This window comes from Artemia sp. Qi Xiang Cuo, chromosome 12 (genome assembly GCF_049724085.1).
Source record: "Artemia sp. Qi Xiang Cuo chromosome 12, ASM4972408v1, whole genome shotgun sequence".
Lineage (NCBI taxonomy): Eukaryota > Metazoa > Arthropoda > Branchiopoda > Anostraca > Artemiidae > Artemia > Artemia sp. Qi Xiang Cuo.
The window spans coordinates 67893407-67911177 of NC_142805.1; the positions used below are offsets into that span (position 1 = coordinate 67893407).

Consider the following 17771-nt stretch of genomic DNA (forward strand, 5'->3'; position numbering starts at 1 on the left):
CTGATAAGTGAAAACATCTAAAATACGATTAGTTCTTTTTTCCTTCTGGGGGTTGCGGGGGGGGGGATACCTCCATTTGCCTGCTAGGTTTTTTTTTGTCTAAAATTCATTAAAATGAGCAAAAACTAAGTTTTTCTTTTAGCCACAAATGAAATATATATCTGAATTACTTTCTTCATTTTATTTTGTAGCCAATAACGTTAATTAAAAAACATGATGCTCTGTTATCCTAACCTATCTTTGTATTTAGAAGGATCATTAAAATAGGTGATGCTGAATAAGGGATAAGATAGGGACTAGGTTGCAGTGGTAGCTGCAACCTAGTAAAGATAGAATCACAGCCCATAATGACCAAAAGTTAAAGACGTGTTTTGGAAAAAAAATGCCTAATGAGAAAAATTGCAAACTGACACGAATTCAGAAATGGAAACTGTTATTTCGGTTAATCTTAAAAGTAAAAGTTTACCTTGAAAACATTTTTATGGTGATTTCGAATAAAATCTGAAAAATCGAATAAAATCTGAAAAATAACCCATATAAATCAGCATGATCGAAAACCTTGAACAACAAAGAAAATTACTTTTTCCCATGGGCAGCGCTGATGTCTCTTTTATCTACCAGGGCTAACGTGTTACCAGAATATCATAGAGATATGTTTCATGGCTCATGTCTACGTGCTTTTTATAAATTCCACCATCTGCAAGTGTCTCATGATACTATAAATGGCGCTTTCGGTTCCATTTCTCAATTGGAAAAGCTGGCGTATAAAAAAAAGTCAGGTGGAACTAGGTCTAGGATATAAGGTGGATATGGCAGCAATTCCCACCAAAATTCTCTGAACCTTCTTTTTAGCGTATCAAAAATATTCTGTGGATTTCACGATGAAGCTCTTCTGGACACTTTTTCTAATTCTGCTCACAATTTCCTTAAAACTTTTACATTATACTCTTGTGATAGTTTCTCAACCTTGTAAAAAGTCCCCAAATAAGTAAAAAAAAAAATCCTTCTCAGTCGTAGAAAACGGTTGCCATTAAGCTTGTTGACAGAAATTTCACGTATTTTTGGAATGCTCCTTGTATTATCGCATTTACTGGTACCGGGAAGATAATTAGGACCCCGGAGTCACACTTTAATGTGCAAAGTTGTGTTGGTATCATACGGCTCTTTAAAAATAATCAAAACTTCTGTGTTTCAAAATCAGGTTATATCGTATCATTTCGTGAAAATTTTTGAGCGATAGGGAAATTTTGCTTATGGTTTGAAAACCTTGAAAATCTTGTTTTAAAAAATATTCCCTTCTAGAATGCCAAGGAAATCGATGCGCGATAGCAACTTTAGAAGTTATTTCTTAGTGTGCAGTTCATTTTTGATATAGAAGGGTGCATGTTTTTTTGCTTACTTTTGCATGGCATTAAATGTCTAAAATATATCAAAACGGTAATACCCAAATTTTTGAAGAATCAGAATCCCTGTTTTTCGAAATAAAGATTTGCGGTATTATTTTACAAAAAAAAATATGAGAGATGCGGAAATGTTTCTTATGTTTCTGAAGAGAAAATGTGAAGTTTTATCGATATTCTTAGTTATTTGATTTCTAAAATGTTTACCTTCGAAGCTAGGATATTTTACTTAGATTAAATATTTTTTTTCGTCTGGAAGTAAGGAGTAAAATTAAAACTTAAAACTAACATAAATTATTCATTATATGAGAGGGGTTGCCCTCCCCCAGAAACGAATAAAGAAAGATCATGACAGTGTTGCAGTCTATCTAACGTATATCGACAAATCTAGTGTAAATAAACCCGATGATGATGTTTCTTCACGAAATGAAGAACAAATAGACCATAATATGAAATGCCACTAATAGAAATCTGGTTATTTTTCTCTATACAACAGAAAATTTCAAGTCATGATACAAATTTTAAAGCTAGTCAATAGCCTTAATACTATCAAGATGACTTCACTTCGGATTTGTCTACAAATTAATAATGAAATGTCCTTTTCAGAACCAAAGCGAGATCCAATCATTGGACTGAACTCATTGTGGAGAAGTGATATTAAATTAAAAGAAAATAAGACAACAATCTTAAATGTGTCCTTAATAAACAAAAAATCGCGAAGAAAGGAAGAAAACGAGGACAATTAACAGTTACCCTTTCACCGTTACTAGGAAAGGGTCGTCCCATTTTAGTTTGGTGTTTTTATTTTAAGATTTGTTTTTTATATTTTTATCAGTTTTATTCTGCACTGAGGACGGTCAAATGGAGGTTTTGACCGAAATATTTGCATAATTTTTCAATTTTTTCACTGGCTGTTAATTGTCCTCGTTTTCTTCCTTTCTTCGCGATTTTTTGTTTATCATGATTAGCCAGTGTGGTCTCAGAAATTATTTGTGTCCTTAATCGGTTTGCTTTTACTGTGCCAAAACTCCTATATTGTTTTTGTGTTTTCAGTAAAGCGCTAGTTTTCTATAACCATACAACGATAGGGAAATATCATCAGTTGGTTTGTTTGCATTAGTTTTATCAATATATGTTTGATAGACTGTGAATTTTTGTTCGTTTTAAGTTTCAACTTTACTTCCCTCAGAAAAAACTTTTTTCTTTTTCAATCAATAACTTTTAGAAGTGATCCGGTTTAGTGCTTATCGTTGGAACGATGAGTATAGATATCCGGTAAGTTGGACACTAATCCCCTGACTTGGGGAGCGCAACTTTTAAACACAAAACTGTTTATCAGTTCCGCGCAATGTCAGACTGTATTCGAACACCATCTTTGAAGAATACAATCTGTTCTACATGTGATTTACATATTTAGTGTAACTTGCTGATACATATCCTTCCATTAAAATAAAGGGCTAGAGAGTTGGGGGGCCCACTGTCCTTTATTGTGTCTCCTATAATGCATATTGAAAATGCTTGAATGGTCCCACTTCAAACAAACTCAATCTTTCTGCTATGAAGTTGCAAAAGTATGAGAGGACAAGTACACTGATGTGATTTTTATTCATTTTTTTACTTATCTTAGAAAATGTTCAAGCTGCTGGGTCGGCTGTAAAACTAGAAGCTGAAAGCGAGATAAGAAGACTGAAAGGCACCGTGAATCGACTTGAACTTGAATTATCAGTAAGTTTTTGAAATACTTAAAGTTAAAATGAAATAAAAACTACTTTTTTAATCAATCTCGTTCAAGTTTGGAGAAATCGTATAAGAATATGGGCTACTGCCTACTTAATTGCTAAAAAAAAATAATAATTATAGTTGACGAATGAAAGATCTTCTGCTCAAGGCGTGCTGAAGACGCCTTGTTTGTATACAGGCGAAATATCCGCGTTGTTTTGTTTCTGTTGTTTTTCTTTTCTCTCCACTGGCCACAGTCTCGTGTGTTTTTTTTTTTTTTTATTAAATGGTGTATTTTTTTTTTTTAGAGATTTTTCTCTTTGTTGGTTTTTTAATAATTATAGTGTACCCAAACGTCTTAAAACAGCTTCATTCCCCTACAGAACCCAAAAAGTAGGTAAAACCCTGGGTTTTACCTACTAGTGCCGTTAAACTTTGGTCAGTAGACCAAAGTTTAACGGCATTCGGGACTAAATTCGAAAATCGGGAATTCTATAGACCCGTTCCCCTAATTCATTTTTTCCTCACCCGAGGTTTCTAGCCTAATTAAATAATAATAATAAATAAATTGCTACTGAAACATCCATCTGCAAATTTGAAGCCTGATTCTTGTGGTTTATTCGTTTATTATTATTTATTCGGTGCTTACGTCTTATCCCGACCACACACAAAAAGTGAAGTTAGGTTATTCATAATGAAATATACCTAAATAAGCTGAAAATACAATGCTTTTGTAACAAACTTCTGGAAACTACACGAGACAATTATGAAAATCAGGCTGCCCAGAACGCATTATATTAAATACCTAACCAACTCTATTTATTAAATATTTTATTGAAATATACCTGTATAGTAGTTTATCTCACTCTGGCTCAGTTGATTATCTTAGAGAACACACAGAAAAACCGGTTTTCAACAGATCAAACTTCTTGAGTGGGTTCGGGATAACACGTAAGTACCGTTTATTCGAATTAGATGTAATATGGGCAATAGGCTATTGAATGTAACTAAATTAGGCTACGTTCCTTTGGTGGAAAGCCCAAGTAAGTACTCAAGTAGCCCTTATAGTACCAAGAATATAAAAACATTTCTCCTCCTTTCTGACCTTAAGTCAATTTATAGGCGATTTTTTAAGATTTGTGTTTAGTCATTTCAGAATTACGAAGTTTTTAGGACATTACCGCATGAGCTTTCAGCTAATTTTTTGCTGGTTTTTAGACGCATTTTTATTTTGGTGCTACCAATAAAAACTACGGAAGTGCATATGAAGGTCTTTTTCATTAAAAATTGAATTCCTGATAATTATAAATTCTTGAAGATCTATATATGGATGGCCTGAGTTTCCATTTAACCGATTTAAACTATCAATTTTTATTGTTACTGTCACTTTAAATTCCCTTTAAATTATTATATGGGCACTTGAAAATGGCACTATTATATAGGCACTTTAAAATTGTAATAAGTATTATAGAACTTGCTCTACGCCTAAACAGAACTATAAGCTATAAATTCGTTAAGAAACACACACACAAAAAAAAAATATACCGTTTAATTCCCCATTCAGTGCTCTTCCCAAATATAATAATTACTAGGCTACTGTCGGAATTTCGGTCTTGCTAGATAATATTTTAATTTGTTTTTGGCTAGCACATCATAATCTGATAATCTGATGAAACTTGCTTCAGAAAAAGTTGATGATGATCAGCAGTCATTGTGGAGAACTTTAAAAAATAGGAAAAGAACTGGTTCAAATAAAATCTCTAATAAAGCCCCAATAGAGAAAATGTGGGTGGACCATTTTTCGAATGTAATGTCTTTATGTAATGTTAATCCTGACGAGGTCCGAGAGCTTGATGAACTTCTTTTACATCGAGATCCTCAGTTTTTTCTTACTAGTTATGATCTGAGTGTAGCTATGAAGAATCTTAAAAATAAAAGTGCCCCAGACCATGGTGAAATTTTTTCCAATCCTCTGAAACTAGCCCCGGCTTCATTTTTGCTAAGCTTTTGTGTTTTTTTAATCTGATTATTTTGTCTGGGCAAGTGCCAACTTCTTTTAAAACAGGGATAATTACGCCGGTTCCAAAGCATGGAAAAAGCAATTACCAGACATGTGATTCTTTTTGGCCTATTACTTTGGGCTCTCAATTAAGTAGGACGTTTGAACTTTGTGTTAAATCTCTTTTTGTTTTGCTTGATGTCGGTTCGAATCCATTGGTGTTCACTAGGAGTACCGGTTGTGATCATGCACATACTACTTTTTTCAAATCTTAAACTCTTCATGGCTTGTAGGAGACCCTTTATATTGTTTATTAATAGATATTGAAGAAGCTTTCGATAATCTTTCTCATGCATCTGCTCTACTTAGCTTACTAAAATATGTTTTACCACATAACCTGTTCAATGTTTTTCGTTCTTGGGATTCTGGAATTAAAGTTCACATTTCCTCAGTATCTATAATTTTTGCTGATGAAGTAGTAGTTAGGAGGGGGGTTAGACAGGGGGGATATTATCGTCGTCTATTTTCAATATGTGTCTAAAAGATTGTTTTGCTTCATTAAAAACCTTGCTGATTTACTTAGCAGTTTAAATTAGTTATTTGGCTTATACTGATGACATTATTTTACTTAGTCGGTCAAAGACTGTGTTGATTGAAAATTTTAAAATTTTAGGAAATGAGCTGAACAAAAAAAGTCGAGATAATAACCTCGCGAAATGCCCGTATATAGTGATTAATGATCCTCATGGTTCTCCATCTCCTAATTCTGGTTATGGCCAGATTCTTCATGCTTTGGACTCAGTAATATACTTAGGTGTCCCATTTTCTTCTGTAAAAATACTATCACCTCTTTTAATAATAAGCCATCTGGAAGTTCAGATAAAAAAGACGTTCGGTTCCCTCGTTCATCTGCGGGGCAATATGAGAAGGGATATATTTGCTAGACTGTATCAGTCAATGGTTCAACCTTTGATTAGCTTTCCAGCGGTGATTTTGAAAACTTTTCCATCTTCGACTTCATCTCAAATTAAAGTATTTTAGATATCTTGAATTTCTACTAGGTTTTCCGCTAAGTGCTCGTAATACGTCTTTAGCATATATATATGGAATAAAGGACCCGTTTGATGTAATAAAGATTAAGTGTGAGCTTTTAGTTCAAAAGGCTCGAAATTGTCTAGAATATAGAAATTTATTCTCGTTTTTTGAAAAAATCTAACCGATGTTAACCGATTGACGTAGATGGTTGTATTAATCGGTAGTTCTGGTCTTGTTAACTGTAAGTTGTGTCTATTGTTACAGGCCCTGTTATAACGATTTGGTAAGTCTGAAAATCTTTATGCTTCTTTGTTGCCTGTAATTGAAGCTCAATTGCCTGGTCGTATCCCATATAACCTTTTGACATTAAGCTGCGTTTGCTCAAAGCTTGATTTGATGGAAGAAAAAAAGCCAAAAATGTTTAACTCTGAGACTGAAAAACGAAAAACTTTATCTAGTAAACGAGAAAAATTCAGTATATCTTTTTCTATTATTTCTTGAAATAAGTCTTTGAAATATAATATCTTTTTGTTATGCTAGTCAGCTAGTGCAAATTTTTACAATATATTCCTGAAAAAAAAATTGTCGCAAATGTATCGAAAGAACAACTTCAATCTATAAATAATAATTGAATAATTTAGATATATAATAAATAATAAAAACATACATAATAAGCAATAATAATAATAATAATATATATATGTATCCTTTTTACTAGTCTAGCGCTCCAAAGCAATATTTATGTCAATTTTGCTTTACACTCAAATCTCCGTGTGGAAGTTTCCGCATCAGCTCCTTGTTTTCAAAACAAAAGATCATTCTTTTGGGATTCGTCATTAATTAGATATTCATCTTTATCAATTTTTTTTTGCAATTAAATGCCACAAAATCTTCTTTTTTAGGAATACAGAGCTGCAGATAAAGACACGAACGTATTCTCTACAATGAAGACTTTTGCAAGAAAAGTTGGCAATTTAACTCCCAATATGCTTAGTGCCACTTCCCTAACAAATAGTTTCCTGTCCTTAGATGATCCAATTGACAAGGAGCAATTGAGTGCTTCTTTAGTAAAAAAGGTAGATCCAGTCGAATTCTAATAAAATTAATTTAAGTGAAGATACTATTTTGAATTAAAATTATTTTAGGTAATTTCAAAGCACCAAGAACTTCAAAATAAAACTGGTTTTGCCCCACTCGACCCCCTATAAATCTGTTCATACAACCGCGGCTAAGATTTTTGTTTTGGTCGTTTCAAAGTTATGAAGTACGCCAGACAGTATAACATTTTTGTCAGTATTGCCACATTGAACCGTAAAAAAATAAAGCGAAACTGATTAGTTAAATCTTGACAATGCTCATTGTCCATAAAAATTCAAACATTAACATCCTGTTGATTCCCAAAGAAAGATACATCTTTAAACGGAAACTATACCTTCTCAAGTGTCACCAAACGCTAGATGGCACTGATTGTTATTTTTTCTGACACTGGTGCCAGTTTCCACTCTTATAAGTTACCCATGCTATTTGTTTTGGACTACAGTCTGAGCGCCGTCTATATTGCTTATTCCAATTAATTTTGGAATCTCAAAAAGCTTTGAATAACCAGAATCTTTCTGTCCTGAAGTTCTTAATATCACTTCTTCCAGTGATTTTACTTATTTTGCTTCATAGCACAATAAGTGCCAATAAATCTTAATAAAAAAAAATTAGTACCATTAGATTGTTTATTGTATGCTCCTCTTCAACATAATAGTCGTTACCCTGACTTTGCCCCCCTCCCCTGATAGACCCATACATAGCCCTAATAATAAATTTCTTCGTTTTTGTTTCTATATTTTGGTGCGTCGTATAACAAGTAGCCTCTGTGTAGATTCGAAGATACCCAGTTTAGCCTGAGTGATTGATTGAATATTGGATAAAAGACACTATTTTACATGATTTTTAAATGTGGTCTCAACGTGGTACACAGGAGAATGCTATGATAGGCAATAGCCACGGCTTGCATGTGTGGGCAATACTAGATGCCACCACGTCATACAATCATACAATACGTCATACATGACTTTTACGTCATACTTTACTCTCAACCCTTGTCTCTTCCACGTCTGTTACTCCTTTTCAAAAAAATAGCTGGAGAGATAGCCCAGTGGCCTGATAAAGCTATTTTTTCTAACTTCCTTTTATATTTTTCATTATATAGGGTAGCAGTGCTTTAAAACTAATAATCTGTAAAGAGTCTGCAACTAAATTGTTATGACAAATGAGTATTGCTCAGTATGAACATCAATGTGAATGCCGGTTAAAACGTTACAAACACTTGATTATCTGTATTCGACTTATTAACTCAACTTCCTTATGTATGTGCCCTCTTTTGACATTGAAATGTTGTTTTGGTTAACACTCGTTTAAGCGTTTTTACGCCGATGTTTGAATTAAAGCTCAATTACAGTCTTAGATTCAAGTTTACATTAAAACCTAAATTTTATTATGACGTCTATGAAAATTTCTACTGCTTATGTAAAACTTTTTAAATTTCACTTGAAATTCTTTCTGCTCTTGAAATTTTAAAAAAACTTAATTACTAATTTTTATCTGCGAATAGGGCATCTAAAATCCTAATTTTGGATTAAAAATTTATCCTAAATCGGCTTAGTACGGATACATCGTTGTATCTCTATTATATTGAATTGAGCCCTGGGCCCCTTATTGCCAAGCAGAAGTCAATCCACCGTGCCACCAGAGGCTAACGTCATAGTATGTATTGATTACATAGACCTGGGAAAGATTATTTGGCCAAATTAGAGTTTAAACCGCGAAATTGTATGTTTTTTTTTTGTTTTTTTTTTAAGGCTCGCATATCATTTGTAGATCTTGGTTCTACCGATGCTTTCATTAAACGCTGTTCAATTAAAAATTGATGTTCAAATAATTGATCTTCAATTATAATTGATGTTACTATTTAATTAAGATCAATCTCTTTACCCACCAGAGGCTAACGTCATAGTATGAATTGATTACATAGACCTGGGAAAGATTTGGTGGCCAAATTAGAGTTTAAACCGCGAAATTGTATTTTTTTTTTTTTTTAAAGGCTAGCATATCATTTGTAGATCTAAAAACCTGGTTTAATTTAAACGACTCTATTTAGAAACTAAATTAGAAAATAAAACAATAAAATAACACAACTATATTCAAGTGAGTTTGGTACTTCATTTCTACAATTGTAGCCGAATTTTGTCAAAATCAGCTAATTCCTTGCCTATAATTTTGAAGACGAAAAAGTGTGTAAATGAGACGCACATAAATCTTAAAATATCTCAGACTTTAGTACTTGGGATCTCAATGAGGTCAAAATAAACAACTTATACGACTTCACAAAAACCAGGGGGTGAGTCACCTCACCCTCCCTTCGGGCCACCCTAGATCTAGACTCTATCGATCCTTTAATTAAGCAATTTATCTGTCGAGCCTCTTAAAGTATTAATCCATTTGCTATATGTTCATTAGGTTGAAAGTGACGACGAATTATAGCTTGTAGCCTCCCTGGAGGAAGAAGTGAAACATCTAAAAGACAAAATACGACTTCAAGACCAGCAGTTGCAGTACTACGAATCTCAGCACGTAAGTGGGTTGCTTTCAATGGTGACAGCTTGTATTTTTCTGTACTTTTAGCTTTTTGCAGTTAACTTATGGCTTTATTTGCTTTTAACAGGCACGTACTCATGCATTTTTAAGAGAAGGGAGAGGGCAATAGTAAAAATTATCGGATATATTGAATAAGAAGTGCACATAAGCTCGATATAATCTAGGAAGAGGGGGTGGCCTCCCTATGCGTACGTCCCTTTCTGTAAACCTAGCTTATTCAGCTGCATTTCTAGCTTATGCTGTAAAGTGACCAGATATATTCTATCAGTTGAAATTCGTTTTGCTTCTTTGAAGCTAACTGATCTAAAACAACAACAACAACAGAAAAGACAGAGACAAACGAACACGGCTCGGTCCGATTATCGGTCCGATTATACGTCGATTTCCCTATAAAAGTTTCTCTGTTTGCTCCTTAAAAAAAAATTCAAGCGTAGCCTAAAATCTCGTCATGGAGCGATATTAAAGACTAGCAACAAATCAGATATTTAAATGTAACTGGTTCCTCGAATTTAGGAATAATAAAAACAAAATATAGCGAAAAATTAAAATGGGGAATAAAATAAAAAGAGATAGACAATTTTAATTATAGATGAAAAACCCGGAAAAGAAAAGTACAATCCCTTCATTGAGGCCATAGTAAGCATGCAGATAAATGAGGATGTCCCCTTCCATGATTAACTGACATCAAAGTGAAATAGCTAAAAAGTAATTTGATATCTAAATAACAGAAATGATATAGCAGAAAATGAAAATTGGATACATCTGAAAAAGAAATAGACAAGTTTTATGGTAGACGAAGAATCTGAAAAAGGGAACAACTGCTATAGAATACTATTGCAGTAAAATATAGAAGACAAATAAAAAAAGATCAATATAATAATCAAGATGACTGGTAAGAATTAATTAGAATAAACTGAATATTTAATATATAATGATATTCATCTCTGGAAAATCAGCTCTTCAAGATTTTTTTCCAGTTTTTATTTTTAGAAATTGCAAATATAAAAAAGAAATGTGCAGCATAATATGTTTTCAGACTACGAAATAGCTGAGCAGCAACTAGCAGTAAAAGTGGTCCGAGTGGTATAATTAACTTTATTTCCTGGGTATGCAATGGTAGGGGTAAGGGCTAAGGGTATAGATGTCTTTATTTCCTTTCCTGCATTTAGTTTTCCATGGTTAAGGGGTAAGGCTATGGGTAGGTATGGGCATGGGTAGGCAAGGATAAGGGGTAAGGGCTAAGGGTATAGATGTCTTTATTTCCTTTTCTGCATTGAGTTGTCCATGGTTAAGGGGCAAGGGTCAATATTATGTATTTTGTACTAAGTTTAGGTCTTCTTCCAATTTCAAGATCGAATTGTCTGGGTCGAACTCTTCGCGTGTCGAGTTGTCTTTATGGGTTACATTTCTTAAGTTCCTGAACGATCATTTATGATCCTGATTTAAATTTGTTTTAACATGTAACATGTCTGTATAAATATTGCTGAGCAATGAAGGGGGAATGTAATGCTTACTGAAGCTTCTATGTCTTACATGTTTTTAGTCTTGATCGTTATATAACTTCTAGATTGTGTAATTTCTTGATTAAAAAGGAAAGAACGAAGTTTTTTCACGGAATTAAAGAGTTTAAAGAGAATTAAAGAGATTAAAAAGGAAAGAACGAAGTTTTTTCACGAAATTAAAGAGTTTAAAGAGAATTAAAGAATTAAAGAGATTAAATAAACTAAATCGTCATATTTTCAATATCTTTAGAATTTAAAAAAATAGCCCTTAACTGAAAACTGAGTTTGCTTGAGTTTTTTTGAGAGAACCATAGTTGTATACTAATTTAGGGCTTCTCAGTTAACGGCTAGTTTATAACTCTATAAATATTGGAAAATATCACGAGTCAGTTTATTTGAGAAAGTTTTGTAGATATATTATGCGTAATATGCGTAGCAATAATTTTTGGCCGTTTTTATGTTTAGGATAAGATATATTTAAAGAAAATAGCTATCACTATTAGGGAGTAATCTAATTAGGTAGTAAAGCTGGGGGGAATTTGTATTTCGGAGTAAAAAAAAAAAAACAGACACACATAAAAAATAGGTTTAAGGAACGTACATGTCATTTTATCAATATCATCACAAAAATAAAATTGAATAAATTAAAAAAAAAACATGTATATACGTATAGGGGCCATGACATTAAACTGATGAATTTGGAAGAGTTATTAACACCGTCATAAAAAAAAACACGAAGACTTAAAAAAGTGGCAAAAAAAAATGCCAAAACAAAAAATATCAGAACGAAAAAAATCATTCTTAAGTCAATAAATTAAGCTGGGAAACATTAGAATAAGTTAAAAAGTTTAAAAACTGGTTAAACTTAATAAAAATAAAATAAAAGAAGGGGGAAAACAACATTAGCGAAGAAATACAAAAATATGGGCAACACCATTGCTAAATAGTTAAAATGGGAAACTAGGGGGATATTTGATTTATTTTTCCGTAATGAAGGGGATAAAGTTTTTTTTATATCTGGAGGTAAAGCAGTGAGTAGGGGATAAGATAGAAATGGGTTGCAACTTTGTTCTTTACTTCCGTAAGAAAAACTGTGTTTAAATTTTTTTTTTTTTTTTTTTTTAATATACACATTAAACCTTAGATCTTTGTTTACCTTAGGTGATCAAACAGTTAGTAGTAACGTACCGTAAGTAAGAAGTGATGTGGCTCAATAGTAACCGAAACTCTTAGAAATAGAGTCTTGGAAACAAAAGATACATCAAAGGAATTGAATTTTGATGCTTCTTCAGAATATACAAAATTCATCGAGTTTAATGTTAGCCATTAAAAGTTACGAGCCTGAGAAAATTTGCCCAATTTAAAAAAAAGGTGGTAAACCCCCCAAAACATCAAGCGATCTTAATGAAAATCATACCGTCAGATTCAACATATCAGAGAACCTGACTGTAGAGGTTTCAAGCTCCTATATACAAAAGGGTGGAATTTTGCATTTTTTTTGCCAGAAGCAAGATCACGGATGCATGTTTATTTGTTAGGTATTTGTTTGTTTGTTTGTTTTCCGCAGGGGTGATGCTATTGACCTTTATGTAACGCTAAAGTGTGACTTTTTGTTCCAATTATTTAACAGTGGCTCTTGAAACACAAGGGACCTTTAAGTAGTTTAAAAAGCTTTTTTTAGAGTTCTAAAATAAAAAAATAGCGTAAAGAGCGAGGTATTGAGGAGGGGGCAACCGCCTCGTATACGTAATAATTTTTTTTCGTTTTAAGTTTTAATGTTGCTCCTCACTTTCAGGTTATAAAAAACTTTCTTTTTTATTAAACTCTGTTTTATTTAATGAACCGAAAGTCAGCATGATTTTTTAAGGGTATTATGTGCAGGTTTGACTTCTGTCATTCTTTAAGTTTTCCTCTGTTAAATGATATTAAATTCATTCCTTAAATTAAAATAAAAGATATTGCAATTTGTCATTTGCAATTTTGTCAAGTAAATAAAGAGTCTGAGGGGTATGTTTGGCTTTTGACGTGCTGTCTATGCTTGTTAAATTTTACAGTCGACTGCTATTCTGCTTATAATGCTTCTTTTATTATTTTTTTTATTGCTTCTGCTTAGGAACTTTTTTTTATTTCGAAAGGGTATTCCTCCACTGTCTTGACGATTCTAGTTTTGAAGGTTCAAGGCTATTTATTATAATAGCAATAAATTATAGAATTTTATACATTTTTCCTTTGGCGGGAAACAGAGCTCGTATACCAACGAGAAAAAAACAAAAAGAACAATACATCTTATCACTGAAACAAAAAGAATTATTCTTACGTGTATTTCTTATCAAAGAAATAGCATGGATATGCCACTCCGACCTACTGCCAACTGACGTCCATTTGAGAAAATCTTAACCTAATAATGTCAAGTATTAGGCAACGGTGGACTGGGAGTGCAGAAAGATCTTATCCAAACAATGATAAATAATGAAAACAACAAATACAAAACACCTTCCTTCACCAAAACTAAGTTTTAATTTTTAATGCATTGAATGAGCAACATTTGGAGCCGAGATCTAATGGTAGTAAGTGACAACATTATATCTATAGATGTAACAAACCTCAACCAAATCAAAGGAACCAGATACTGCACTGTATATCTTGACCTCTCACGTATTTGGCAAACGCATTAACAGACAAGATTCAGATCGAGTAGAAACGGGCGTTTTGGAACATAAAAAACAGAGGTTCATTTGATAAAATATTTTGAACGAGCTCCATGGTTGAATTTAACTTTAAACAAAAATATATAAACGTTGGATGCTAAGATTCACCTTGAGAATTAGACTGCCGTAAACGTCATGTTTTAGTGCCTGAGACCCGAATCTCCTCTTTGGGTATTGTTATCACCAATACCCTTCTCGGAATAAACGCCTTTTTTTCAAAACGAAATTCTTGACCAGAGAGCATGGGTAACTTATAAGACCGGAAATTGAAGCTTATGTCGAAAAAAATCACCTTCTCCATCCAGCGTTTGGTGTTTTTGGTATTTTTTAGTACAATAATAAATCAAAATAAGTATAATAGGCAAAATTAGTGTAATAAATAGTGTCTGATCTCAATCACAGTAAAACTTAATTACGAAGCTTGAAAAAAATATTAAGAAACGCCAAACGCTATATGACGTTCGCTAGTCTTTTTTTTACACTCGCCAATTTCCACTCTTATTAGCTGCCTATGCTCTTTAGTCATGACATGCCGAACGGCGTTGCTAAACAATCTTATTTTTAATCTAATTATTATAACATTCTTATTATTGCTAAGGAATTTTATTATATTATTATGGGTGGACTCGGCAAATTGAGTTGAGGCTGAGGCCACAATAGACGGAGGCCCTTTGCCTTGGTGTTTAAAAATTAGCCGAATAAGTAAAAAAGCAGAGGAATATAGTGTTTCTTTCTCTTCTGCTTATTTTTGGCTAAATATTAGATCAGGCCACAATAGACGGAGGCCCTTTGCCTTCGTGTTTAAAAATAAGCCGAATAAGTAAAAAAGCAGAGAAATATAGTGTTTCTTTCTCTTCTGCTTATTTTTGGCTAAATATTAGTACAACTGATTCTTTAGAAATATGGTAATACCTGCTTAATTATTATGCATGTATGTGTTCTATGCTCTACATTTGTAGGAAATGTGTAGGCTATGTCTGACATAGAGAGAGGGAGGGAAAATGTATTTAATCTCAATGCAGCCATTGTAAGGTGGCATAAGAGATGGTAGTAAAATTGATAGATTGTGAAACATATTGGGTTTGCAAGTTAGCACTTGTTTCAGGGCCTTTATCTCCAGTCCATTTGAGTATGAGCTTGCCTAGTGAATCATTAAAAAAATGTATATAATTTACTATTTTGCACATCGCTAACAAAATATATAATAAAACATTTTTCGAAAATGAAGAATCATTATGGTCTATGGTCATGAAATCTATTCTCCTGGAACTGATTCTAAGCCCTCCTCACAATTTACGGAATATCATTTGATAGCTATGAAATTATGTATTTTGTGAAATTGTTGCCAAGAATGCATATTCTCCGTATATAACTTTAAGACTCTTTGTCTGTATTTGTCCTAAAGTGAAATTTGTAATGAAAGGCTACTTCTTGATTTAATCCCCTCCCCCCCACAGGACATTAATTGGAAACGGACGGTATTGCCAGCCTAGATTTTGAAATAAAAACTTTTTTTATGTTTAATAAAAATCGAAAAAAATACCCCCCCCCCCCTTCTAAGATTTGAAAATTACCTTTTTGTATCTCCGTAAAAAAGAAGAAACTATCTTTGCTCCTTACGTTTTGGTGAATCAGCGCCACTGCCCCCCCCCCCCCAACTAAATTAAATATCTGAGTCATATGTCATTAATTAATAGTAAATGGATGCAATAAGTTTCACTGCTCACATTTAATTGCTTTAAGCTTATTTGCTTTTAGGTGAGTGTTGTTAGAGGTGTGGAATCCGCTGCAGAAATTCTTAAAGGCAGATCAATTGAAGAAATCCTTCATGAAATTTCCTCTAAGGTAACTCACTTTAGGGTAAATCGAGTATGTCTGCTGGTTTTATCGTTGCTTCGTATTAAAAGGGCTAGTGAAGGGCTAATTTAACGTTGTTTCTGTGTATGGGCTAAAAGAGGGCTATGAGCCTTTGACTTTCTTCAGCGTATTCTTTTGTTATAAAAAAGTATAAAAATGTAGTGAAAGTATCATTGATACATTTTGTCTTTATTTTTAGTCTAAAAAGGTATTTTGAAGTTTAACTTTGGATTTTGGTGATTTATGCAATCAGTTTAAAAATTTAAAATAAGAGAGGAGGAATTGAAACCAAGAGATTTTCCAGGGATTTCTGAAAAAGAAACTTTCAAATTGCCAGACTTGATTTTTTAGTTATTTCCATCCTCGTTTGAAAAAGCATTTTTTTTCGATCTGAATATATCGTATTTTGTTAGCTTTAAGCGTTTTCTTGATCAGGTCAATCTTAGGCTGAAAATCTACCTTGTTTAATGGTTAGGCTCCTTTTGTCTTTGATAGGAAAACACTTTCATGAATAACATACACAGTGCCCAAAATTCACTTAAATGTGCTTTATGTCAATATATTGGGCCAATTTTGTGTTCAATGTAGGTTTATTGTGGACGGACTGGGTTGGGGGGTGGTCTAAATGAATTCCTGGAACTACCAGAACAATTAAACCTTCAATTGACTTCTGGCTAAATGTAAAATTTTGAAGAACAGGAGATTGGCGTTTTTAAGGTAGAAATCGTAAATCCCCTCTCCCCTCAAACGTTCCCCTCAAACGTTCCCCCTCAAATATTCCATGCCATTTATAATGACACACTTGCCGCCACAAAAGACACATTCAGTTCATGGAACTTGTGTTAGTTGCCGCATTGTAAATTAATATTAAAAGTATACCTTCTTGCTTGAGTGGCCAGAAAACAAATCGTTTATACTTGGTTTAACTCAATTCATTCCGTCAAGTTAAATTTGAGCTTTTTCGTAGTGACGTTCAGACTTGAAAAGTAATTGAAAATATAATAATGATTTATCTTAAATGGTATTTGATTCCTCGATTCTGTCAATAGTTCTTCTACCTATAAAAAATGGTTTTAGTGATACTGTTAAATATGCATTTCTTAATCACCAAAGTAATTTCTTGAATATTCAACAGAATAAATTAGGGATTTGTACATGGGGCATATTTCTACGGCTCCTTAAGTGCTGCAATCTATTATTATAAGCCATTTTGTCTGTGATTATGTTTGAATTTCTGCTCTTGGGACTCAGGCAGGGAAATGGTATCATACCCCTCCTAAACCTTAGCAGTCCTCTTATTGCTAAAGAGATTAAAGCTTGCCCTTTGCTCCTTTCTTAGTTGTACTGTTAGCAAGCTGGCCGGCGACAAGAAAATCAAATTTTGAATAAATAAGAGACAATGTTTTTTTTCGCTGATAATCTCTTATGAGTTGATGAATGTATTTGGCATCATGCTTCAGTTTTCTTGTAGACATATTAGTTCATGAGTTAAACAATTTGAAAGTTTCCAAGATGCTGATAACTTTATTTTTATGGTACACATAGGTGAAAAAAGGTAGGATAAAGACTCAGCGAAAAATTAGCTAAGTCTTAATTTAGTATTTTAACGGTGTAAACACTAACTTAACGCGGAGAACCTGGAGGCATAAAGTGGGTCCATTGCCCGCCTGTCACCTCTTCCCTCCTTTCCTCTTCCCATCAGCGTTTTTGCAGAAAGATAAGTAGATAGCAGCTTGTTTGATGCAGAATAACGTAGACATTTCAGTCTGTAATATTGGAGGCAAAAAGTGGGATTGCGACCCCTCCAATACCTTTTGTCCGCCATTCCGACTGACAACTTTTTTTTTGCATAAAGGTAGGCATATTGCACCTTGTTTAAACCGGAATCATGCAAGAATTTTCAATC

General features: G+C 33.2%; 1 protein-coding gene across 1 annotated transcript in view; it reads left to right on the plus strand.

The window, feature by feature from the left end:
• The window catches only part of LOC148946433 (rab GTPase-binding effector protein 1-like), a 95484-nt gene that overhangs the window by 37933 nt on the left and 39780 nt on the right, over window positions 1-17771 (plus strand). Inside the window, exon 3 of the mRNA XM_089097699.1 lies at window positions 15767-15853. Coding sequence (XP_088953825.1) covers window positions 15767-15853 — 87 coding nt within the window. The remainder of the gene's footprint in view (window positions 1-15766; window positions 15854-17771) is intronic.